At 47.5% G+C, this 11,139-nt stretch overlaps 1 protein-coding gene across 2 annotated transcripts in view; it reads right to left on the bottom strand.

Annotated features, from left to right (window-relative positions):
- Positions 1–512: 512 nt before the first annotated feature.
- LOC138391859 (heparan sulfate glucosamine 3-O-sulfotransferase 3B1) overlaps positions 513–11,139 on the bottom strand; it is a 41,486-nt gene continuing 30,859 nt past the window's right edge. The window contains exons 2-3 of one of the 2 annotated variants that reach the window (XR_011234879.1): positions 1,850–2,522; positions 513–1,621 (exon numbers count right to left, since the gene is read on the bottom strand). Coding sequence is in view for 1 of the 2 variants with exons in the window: in XM_069481877.1 (XP_069337978.1) it covers positions 1,904–2,522 (619 nt within the window). In the remaining variant the exon portion in view is untranslated. Of the gene's footprint in view, positions 2,523–11,139 lie in introns of both variants that reach the window. The other variant, XM_069481877.1, reaches the window with a different exon arrangement.

Raw genomic sequence — 11,139 nt, 5'->3', positions numbered from 1 at the left:
GCAAGAGGGCAGAACCATGCTATGATTAAGGTGTCTCCTAAGCGCAGGTCCTACATCACTTTCTAGAGACAGTGAAAAAGCTATGAAATGAATTTAGCATCTGAGGAACGCACACAACCCTGGAAGATCTTCCTCCCAAACAGAACATACACAATGATAGTTTTGCTGCTAAGCGCAAGCTAGCCAGATCTGGGCTAAAACTTGTGGGCAAATACAAACCAGATTATCAAGGTACCACTTAAAGACCAGTGGCATCTTTGATCAGTTTCTAAAGATGAGTTATCTTTTCCTCTTTTCATACAAGTTTTCTCACACTATCAGGCAAGTTATCCCATATAATAATACAAAAGTGTCCTTGGAAATATCACATCTAAACCATTTTGTTGATATATATCCACATATCCCTTGATGAAAGTATAACTCAAATACCAATTCTTTTCTGGCAGAAGCATTCTGGTTTAGAAAGTTGAGGATAAGCTGAATATGTCATTATGTGATATTGCTATATGTTTAACCAACTGCCCCTAAATTGCTATGTGGTTATCCAACTGTCTAGTCATCATAAATGATCCCCAATACCTCTCTCACCTGAGAGATACGTGGAGACCATTCTGCACAGCAGCGACAATGTTGGTAACCCTTCTGTCAAGACCTGGCTAAAACAAGGGACAGCTGTACAAGTGTCAGGTTCAAGTATTTACAGGTAACATGAGGCCAGCTTCCCGAACCTGTCTTTACAAGGGCCACTCTTGGTTCTTGCTGTTTGGCTATTGGCTACAGACCACGTTGTCACTCTGAGATGTCATTCTGAGATAAACTAGGAATTCCAAGGAGACATCAAGGGATTCCCTTCCCATGCCAGGCTGCCTGTCATTCTTGGGTCTTCGTCTTTCCACCCTATTGAGGCTGTGGGCCTATTGCCTAACACTGGCTGACTCGGTACCTAGCAGCACCTTGGTAGGTGCTGATGGTAAGGGACACATCTGATGCCACTGGGTCTTGACACCCAGCATCCTTGGTTTGTGCCGGTGGCTCTGCTGGCCTATGGGGTTCTTTGGTGTGTCGAAGCAGAACCGTCTGCCTGGAGAATGAAGCATGGTGTGCTCTCATGCAAATTAGAACTACAGATCATCCTTCTTTCTAAAGCAGCACCCAAGCAACTCAAACACGTGACCCGGGAAAGAGAGGGGCTCATATTTGCATACCCTTCAAGCTGGCTAATGAGGCAGGGAATGGGGCAGAAGAGGATGCTGGGCCATCCTTCAAAATCGAAAGCTAAAGCAAATGGACCCTGGCGTTCTGACCCTAAAAGGATGTGGGTGTTCCAAAAAAGGAAGTGAGTGATCCCCCTACGTGCTGAGTGGAGGTGGGGAAAAACCCCAGCTCTGTGGTTGGAGTCATTCGAAATGACACCACGTCTGCAAGGCAGCTGCTGCGCGAGGTCTGACCTTCAGAATACAGCACTGTGGAGGCAGCTCAGCGCTCCTACGAGGTACGCGGGCGGGAAGGCAGATGCTGGAGTATGAGACCCAAGACACAAGCAGGCAGCGACTGGAGGACTCAGGCGGCGACTGAAGGCTGAATACCCGTAACAACCAAAATCTCAAGTTGTGCTTTTCTTCTTTTTAAATATAATAGGGAAGGGAGGAAAAAAAAAAACAAAAAAAAAAAAAACAGAAGCACCATCAATTGTGAAGAATAGAACAAAATACTAGAGTCCAACACTTTGGAATGTTAACAGATTATGACGCTAACTCTCTAAAGAGTGTGGCCAGGCAGCTTAGTGAATTAATTGCTTATGAATTAAAAATAAATTATTATAAAATAGATTTCTGTACATTTTACATACATATACTCTCTCTCAATACATAAGCCACGTGGTCAGTTACTCGGCCCGGTCCGTTCAGTCCCAGCCGAAGTCGTGCCCGGTCATCTGGTAGAACTTGCGGTTGAACGGCCGGTAGAAGTCGCGCAGCCTGCGCACCACCTCGCCGTCGATGTCCGGGTGCGTCCGGCCCTTGGTCTTGCCCAGGCAGTGCGGCCGGCTGCTGCCCTCGGCCTTCTTCAGGCAGGGGAAGCCCTTGGTCTTGTTGAAGTAGAAGTGCTTGTCCGTGATGATCCGCTTGAGGCCCAGGAAGTCCTGCACGCGGCCCAGCTCGCCGGCCGGGTCGCTGATGAGCCGCTCGCCGCTCACGAAGAGCATCTGGCCGAGCGGGAAGTGGCGCAGCCAGTGCTCCAGGTGCTTGGCGTAGATGCCGATCTGGATGGCGCTCCACGACGTGTCGATGAGGCCGGCCGTCCTGTTCCTGAACGTCAGGCTCTCGAAGGTGGGGATGTCGGGCCGCTTGGACAGCGTCTGCGTGTAGTCCGAGATGGCTCTGGTCACCGGGTCCCGCACCACCACGATGAGCTTGGTGTCCTTGGACATGGCCGAGATGCGCGCGGGCGCCTCCCGCGTCACGAAGTAGCTGGGCGTCTTCTCCATGGTGATCTGCCCCTCCAGGGTCCTCGGCATCAGGTCCCTGGCAAGAGCAAACAGACCAAAGGGGGTCAGAAGGTCGTGCCTTTTGGCCCCACCTCCCCAGGTCGACGCTTCTGATCCCGGCTCCCTCTGGCTCCTGCGAGCAGCCGCGGACGCGTGCAAAACTGCAAGCAGGATTCTAGAGCTGAGCCGTAGGTTAACATCCCAGCTGAAGTTTGGAGGGGGCACCCTCCACCCGAGACTTGAAGGCACCTTCACGCAAGGCAGAAGGAGCAAGACGCGCGTTTCTCTAAGATCCTCCTGTGGGGGCCACTTCTCTTATTTCTCAGAGTATCCAGCTTTCAGACCGCCCCAAACATCTGATGTCAACACACAAAAGCCTTTGGCCTCCTGTGACTTTCCTAAAAACTAGCCCTGGGGCCCCCAGAGGTTTCAATGTCCATGAGACCTGGCACTAGGCTGCCTTTGTGTACCAAGCCCAGGAAAAGGTGCCATGGTCACTGGAAGAAAAACATCTCCCTGGTCCAGCCAGGTTGTTCCAGCTTTATCACGTGGCCTTCACTCCAAAATGCCACAAAGCACACAGCAGCGAAAAAATCCGGTGAAATCAGGTAAGTATAAACTAATACACACAGGCCATGAGGACGTTCCCAAGACACAACTCTAGAAGCTTCCAAAAATACTTTAGATTCCACTAGGGAAAAAAAATTGTACTATATCTGTCACAGCATTAAACAAAAGTATGTATACAATACTTTTACAACCTTCAGCAGATAAAGGCCATGATATTTGGACCAAAAAGCAGCTTTGTGGGGGGAAATCACAATCACATTGATTACACAAATCTGTGACATAAGACCTTGGTTATAAGAAAATGAAGTCAAAAGGCACATGAATACAGCTGATATTATAAAACAAGTTGCAAATTTTATTTGTTATTACATAGATTCTGTCCAATGGCTGTGCAATTGTTGCTATAAAACATTTGGTGGAGAGTCCTGAACCTAGACGTTAGGTGTCTGTTGATGCTGCTAGTCCACTCTGTAGAGCATTTTTGAGTGACTTCGTAGGAAGGTGCTCTAGGAAAAAGAAACAGCATCAGCCAAGGCAAGCAAGGGGTGATGAGGGAGGCTTGGAGACAAGGAATGATGAAGCCTTGGGTAGGGGAGGACTGCCCATGTTGGGGAGAAGCAGGACATAAAACCAGGTGCCCAAGCAAAAGAAAATGCCTGTGGGTTTAATGCTCTGCAACACTTCAGGATATGGGACATGGAAGGATAGAGAGAAAGAAGAGCGTTGGGTGAGATGTCCTCCTGGGGCTAGAGACTTTCAGATGACAGCAGAGACTGTATTGGTTGCATCTTCTGCCAAATAGCTAGCGCCTGCCATGGTGCCTAGACTAGCAGGCATCCAACAGATACATGAATAGAGAAGTGGTCTGGCTGACTGGTAAGTCCTGAATGAAAATACTGAGGGTTAAGAGTATGGGCTCTGGCCAGGCGCCGTGGTTCATGCCTGTAACCCTAGCACTCTTGGAGGTTGAGGAAGGAGGATCACTTGAGCTCAGGAGATTAAGACCAGCTTGAGCAAACTTGAGACCCTGTCTCTACAAAAAAATAGAAAAATCAGCTGGGCATAGTGGCTCACACCTGTATTCCCAGCTAGTCAGAAGGCTGAGGCAGGAGGATCACTTGAGCCCAGGAGTTTGGGGTTGCAGTGAGCTATGATAATGCCCCTGCACTCTAGCCTGCCTACATAACAGTGCAAGACCCTGTCTCAAAAAAAAAAAAAAAAAAAGAGTATGGGCTCTGGTGTAAATGGGCCTAGGTTCAAGTCCCTCTCTACATCCTATCAGCCGTGTGACCAGGAGGCAAGTTACTTAGTCTCTCTGAACCTCATTATCCTAAAATGTGAAGTGGAAATAATTCCACCTACCTTGTAGAGTTGTTATTGAAAATTAAATGAAGTTAGATCTGGCAATCTCACTACTGGGTATACAGCCAAAGGAATTGAAATCAGTATGTCAGAGATATCTGCACCCTCATCCTCATTTCAGCACTATTCATAATAGCCAAGATATGGAAGCAACCTAAGTGTCTATTAATGGATGAACAGATTTTTTTAAAATGTGGTGTATATACACAACGGCTGTTTTCAAACAGCCTTTAAAGAGAAGGAAATCAGTCATTTGCACCATGGATGGAACTGGAGGACATTATGTTAAGTGAAATAAGCCAGGCACACAAAGACAAATACTGTCCATGATCGCATGCATATGTGGACTCTAAAAACGAAGATCTCATAGAAACAGAGTAAAAAGGTAGTTATCAGAGACTGGAGCTGGGGGCGGGGGCGGGGGTGGGGGGAGGTGACAACAGATGTTGACCAAAGGGCACAAAGTTTCAAGGAGACTAGAGAAGTAAGTTTTAGCGATCTATTTCACTGCATGGTGACCACAGTTATTATAATGCATTGTCTATTTCAAAATTGTTACAAGAATAGATTTTTAACATTCTTACCACACAAAAAAGGATAAGTTGTTGAAGTGATGGATATGTTAAATTACTTGATTGAATCTTTTTGTAATATATATGTAGATCAAAATATCACACTGTACTCCATAAATATATGTAATTATTAGTCAATGAGGAATAAAGTTTTTAAAAAAGAAACACATTAAGTGTGGTTTGTAAAGCTGACTCAGTTTAGCTTAACACTTAAGGATTGCCTGGGTTCAAATTCTGGCTTTCCCACTTAGAAGCTGTGTCACCTTGAATAACTTATTTAATTTTTCTGGGCTTCTTTTCCTCATGTGTAAAAATGAAGCTAACAATATCTATCTCATGGGAGTTTAATGCGGATTAAAGGAATTAATAATCATAATATGCTTAGAACATGCTGACATATAGTACAAACGTAACAAATATCAGCTACTACTGTTATGATTATTAAATTGCTCAATACACACATGGTGGGACCAAAATGAAGTATGTGTGTGTGCGCGCCAATGTGTATACATCAAAAGGAGATGTGTGAACTAATTGGATACTAAATTTTGACCACATATCTATAATCATCCATTAACTATGGGATAGAGATTTCTGATTGATTCCCACCTAGTCGCGGGAATGAAAAAAAAGACAGTTTCCACATCATTTTTGACAAAGTATTTACCTCTCAGTAGGACATTCTAAGCGACAAGACGTCCTAATCTACTGAGACCACAACTCCTCAATTGAGCACATTTACAGAAATGGTATAAACTATATACCACCCAGCCAGAACTGGCAGTTCCCTGGAGAGAGTGAGCTCCTTCCTCCAGGACACTGCCCAGAGGGGGCCAGAGGAAGAGCATCTTTCCCGTAAGGAAGACTGCACCAGCAGCACTGGAGTCATCCCGGCTTAAACTAAAGCTGGATTGACCCACTTTGCCCATTAGCCACTTAGATTAATGTGGCAGTGTCATCAGGCTAATGTGATGGAGGATTAAAGAGAGTCCCAGCTCTCAACTTATTTTGCATTTGACTAAAAAGCAGGTCAAGTCAGATAAAGCCCAAGTATCTTTCCTTGTGCCAAACCATCTGCAACTGGATGATCTACAAGAGGTTAATATTCAGAAGCAAAGTGTTATCACCGCAATTGGAGGAAATCCAACCCCCCAAGTTCTTCAGGGTATTCGCAGAGGGCCGGGTTCAGGGTCTGTGCTCAGACTCAGTCTTGTCCAGCATGGGCTTTGATGTCAGGCCACCAGGTTGGACTCAGCACCAACGTTTACCGAGGTGTGTGACCCTGGACGCATCCCTTAACCTATCCATGCCACAGTTTCTCATCTCAACAATGAGACAAATGATGATGTCTCCCTCCTAGGGTTTTTGAAAGGACTGCAAAGCTAACTTCTGCACCCAGCCTGGTACCTAGTTGGTGCTAGGAAGATGTTATCAATTGGCTTCTGTTGACAGGACCTTGGCAAAGATGTAAGGAAGCAAGGTTTGTGTACAGGGGACTTGTCACTCACTGAGTTCTACCCTGGGTGCAGGGGTGGGAGGTGGGGGGGAAGGGAGGGTGCAGCTCCTGGGAGGCAAAGTTCAGGAATGCAGGACCCCTCTCAGCCTGCCTGGGGTCCGCCGCACCCCACTGCCTGCATTTCCTCACTGGCCTTAAAGAAGAGCCTGTTGGTGACTGAACAAAATGGCTAAACTGGCAATTGTGAATGAGAAACCACATAATAGAACTAGTGAAAAGGAAGGGGAGATCGGCCATAAATAAGGACTCCCTGAGCCATGGGCAGGCTTGCTGTGCTTGACTGCCTGCTGGTCCCCTAAACCATGTGGGGTACCAGCTCTGGGGGACCCCTCTCTGCCCAGGACAGTCTGGTGTTTGTCCATGTGCTGGGCAGGACTCAAGGAGCCCCAGAACCTATTTTGATTATTGTAAAAATAGTGGAGCCAGGGGAACTAGTGCTGTGACAAAGAGACTTCTCAGCCCTCTCCAGCAGAGGCGCTGGGACCACTGGCCGCTCAGCGTGCTGGCATGCAGACAAGGCGTGGCTGACAAGTGACATGCACATCTGGGTTCTCCATCGTTTGGGCAAATGCCTCCTGAGCCCTCTCCAGGCTTCCAGGGGCACATCTGCAGTGGGCACTGGGCTCAGACGGAGCCTGGCATCTCCCCTGCACACCCCTGTGGGTCCATCTGTTAAAGAAAAAGTTACTCAGTGACACTTGTTAAATCACAGTGGGGAAGCCTTTATTCAGGACCTTCCATCCTGGTAGGTGTGGGGACACTGCAAAGGGGTCTTGCAGTGGGAGGGGAGCTTGGGCTCAACTCCAATCACATCGAGGCAAGTGGGAATTTATAGCCGAGGAGCAGGGCGGGGGTCAGCGGGTGGAAAATCCTAAGAGGAAACATCAGGGTGAGGGGGATTCTGGCCAAACCAACCTAACAGGATTCTTGCTGAAGACAGGCCACCAGCCACCACCTGGGGGATGGTGGAGGATGAGGCGCCCAGAGCAGAGATCCAGGGTGACCAGCTGTCCGGGCTGAGGGCTTCTGGCTACACTTGACCTAGCAGGGCTCTCTGCTGAGACTGGGTGTTACGAGGAAGGGCATAGGTGGGCCTAGGAGAAGGTTCAGGAGCCTGACAAAAGTTTGGTCAAGCAGGGAATCTTTGTCACACCACAGGGGAACACAGCACAGCCTGAGAAGTGTGTGGAAAGCTCCTGGCATCCAACATCCCAGGTGGTGACAAGCAAGTCCCTTTTTCCCATTTTACTGCTCTTCCCCTGCCCCCCACCAGGGCCTGAAGCAAAGTCCTTCCCATTCGCGTCCTGGGCCCACCTTCGTCTTCCTTTGCCCCTTCCATGGTCATGCTTTCTTGCCCTCATGCTCAGAAACTCTCTGAGCTCAACAGTGGCTAAGAGAAGAAAAGATGAGGATGTGGCCTGTGGCCGAGGGCGAGACCCCCTCCCGTGGGCTCTGCACACCCCTCCCAGGACCCCCAGCCTCGACGCAGCCCCAGGCTGGCCCCCAGGGTGAGTGTGTTATGTGGGCAAAGCAGCTGCTCCTTAGGGAAGCCAGTTTCTCAAACAGAGTCATAGCTAATAATTATATGGTGCTTCCAGCTTGCCAAGAAACTTTCACATACATTATCTGATTTAATTCTTCACAGCAAGCCTTTGAGGTAGGTATTATAGTCCTCAATTTACTAAGGAAGAAAGTGAACCCACAGGAGAGAGGGTGACTCGCTGGAGCTGGGTCACCAGCCCACAGGTCAGAGGTGGGGCTTGTAGTCAGCTCTCCGCATCGTCCGCCTCCATCATCGCCATCCTCTCCCTCTCAGCCTTCTCTGCTTCTTCCGAATATGACTAAGGACATGTACAGCCACACACCTGTCCTCTCTTTAAATAGCTACCTTTATTTTTTTTCTCCCCTTCACAGATTAGGATCTTAATAGTAGGCATTTCAGTTCGAATCAAATCACTGGTGATCATAATTGTTCCAATATGAGCCTGATTTCGAAACAATAAAGCTCTTTGGTTCACATACTCCCATTGTTAATTGCATTCTATGGGGCCTGGAAAATTACTACTCACGGCAACAGCTCCTCCCCTCTGGCGCCCCCAGCCAGGCCTCCTCCTCCCCTCCACCAGGCGGGCAGGAAGGGTCGCCTCTTGGAAAAGCACAGACACCTGGCACACATCACTAAGAGATGCTTGTGAAGCGCATGGGGCTAGACAGCTTCTCTCCAGTTCAAGGTGAAGGAAGACAATGTTCACAGCCCAGCAGAAGCGTCCCTGAGAACACGCCTAGGAGGTACTCACCTGGCGTGTGCGCCCGACAGTGAGTGCAGGGAGACAGAAAGCGTAAAAGAGACCATTTCTTCAATGAAACCCAAGGGGCGATGCAGGCTTGTCTGGGGATGACAAGCGCAGTGAACTTCTAGCAACGCCAGTGGCCTCAAAGACTTGGGCCTCGGCAGGACTCTGAGAACCAGGCGGGTTTGGAGCGGGTATTTCAGGCTTTCAACTTGCTTGAGCCTATTTACAACAAAGTTATGTGCCACCTCTGCGGCAGCCGACTCCACCCCTCCCTGCACTTTAGGATCAACGAAGGATGCTTTTAACAAGTGTCAAATGCCTGGGCCCCCCGCCCAGACCTACTGAGTCAGGCCCTGGAGGGGTCCAACACGGGCATCTTTCGGATAATCCTAATGTGTAACCAGAAATGGAAAACATTACTCTCTGGTACCTGTGGGCCTGGCACCTGTCATGTGCTTTGGTCATTCATTCTGCTGATGTTCCCGTGCACCTAGTGGAGACAACGTGTGGGTACAGAGCGCCGCCATGGTGGGGAGCAGCAGGAATACAACATTGCGAACAGAACTAAAAGTTGTTCAGCTAATCCAAGATTTACTTTTTGAGTCAAGGCTAGAGAACTAGGGGTCACACTCCCAGCTGCCAGGAGACCACTTCCCAAAGTGCGTGAGGGCTTATGCCCTGGTGGTCTCCAAATTGCAGAGAAAAGAACAAATAAAATACAATTGGACTTAAAGCAAAGATATTTTTGCACCTAAAGACACACAAACCCACACACCCCTCTGACAGTTATCAAATACAAATCAGACTACCAGTAAAACTAAGTGAGGCAAACTAAAGGAAACTAGAAGAAAAAGAAGCCCATCTATTAACACTGGCAAGATAAAGTTAACAGATGCATCTAATTCCTTCATCATCAGAAGTTAGATAATATCACCCTAAGCAGAAGAAAGAAAAACAAACAGGTTTTGTTTAATACAAATGCTAGTATTAGATTATCTCATTTATGCTTTTGTAAATGTTTGTGGCTCAAAGTGAAGCTAAGTTTTCTTTTAAAAGGAAAAAAAAAATCCCATGAAACTAGGATGAATGAATCCCAAAAATGATCCCCAGGCCGTTTTCCTCTTTTCTAATCTCAAGGCAGGGTGGGTGAGGAAGATGGTGAGAATTATGCTTGAGGATTTCCAATCTCCAGCCCCAGGGGAGCCGGCCCCTGCCTGTGCCTCTGCTCTCCACGCTCAGAGGTCAGCTGAGGGGAGCCGGCCCTGCCAGCGGCTGTCCTAGGGCTCCAGAGAAACAGTTTACCACGGAACATCCCGGGTCTTACTGGGACGCTTAAATGCTGCTGCTAGAAGCAGACTATTAAAAACAAACCTTCAAGCCTAAAGGAGTAGGAAATGAGAATGACCCAGAGAAGTTCTAAAAAGCCCTATAATTCTGATGTTATCCAGGACCAAATGTTTCCCTGATTGCTTTTTCTGCTTCTTCCTTTCCTGGGGTGATACCAGTACTCCTATAGTCCAGCAATGGACTCATTGTTTCAACTGGTAAATTACACAACAATAAAAAGGAAGATTATTGAAATGGGCGTGACCTAATTCACTATAGTCAAACAGATGTCGGGACATTTATGCAAAACAGATGATGGAAGTTAATGCACTTCAGAGGGGAGAACAAGCTGCAGCCCACATTGAGCTGGGACAGGCCCAGTCTCCCAGGCCAACTGAGGAAAACTGGAAAGAGCAAGGGAAACATTTGGCTTCTCCCCTTCTCCCATTCCACAGCGAAAATGACTTCCTTGCTTAGGTGCAGAAATATCCCACATTTTCTGAACCCCAAAGATTTTATTCCTTCTTTTAAAAAATTTACTTGTTAACTTAGGCATAGTAAACGTCATTCTTGGTGTCCAGTTCTAGGAATTTTGACAGGAGCATAGAATTATGTAGCTACCACTGCCATCAAGATACAGAACAATTCTACCATCCACCCAAATTCCCTCATTCTGCCCCTTCTGATGAAGATTTTACAAGTTCTCTTTAAAAGGGCCAAGGTTGCCCAGATCCTTGTTTTGACACTGTTTGGGGGAAAATATTGATTAAAATGAGAAAATCGTCAGTGAGGACCCAGAAATTTTGATATAACAGATGTATTTACTGTTGCTTAAAAAAAAAAAAGAGAGAAGTCATTTTTGTGAATGTGTCTGGCCCTCATTGGCATGTCCCCCTGGCCACATTCCAGACTTTCTGGGCCTCAGCTTCCTCATCTGTGAAACCAGCCCAGCAGAGGAGGCTGCAGAGGTTCTGCCCGTTCTGATAAATTATTCTGACAACAATCCCTAGAGCA

This window comes from Eulemur rufifrons, chromosome 9, assembly GCF_041146395.1.
Source record: "Eulemur rufifrons isolate Redbay chromosome 9, OSU_ERuf_1, whole genome shotgun sequence".
In the NCBI taxonomy this organism is placed as follows: Eukaryota; Metazoa; Chordata; class Mammalia; order Primates; family Lemuridae; genus Eulemur; species Eulemur rufifrons.
This window is presented reverse-complemented; position numbering and strand designations above follow the sequence as displayed.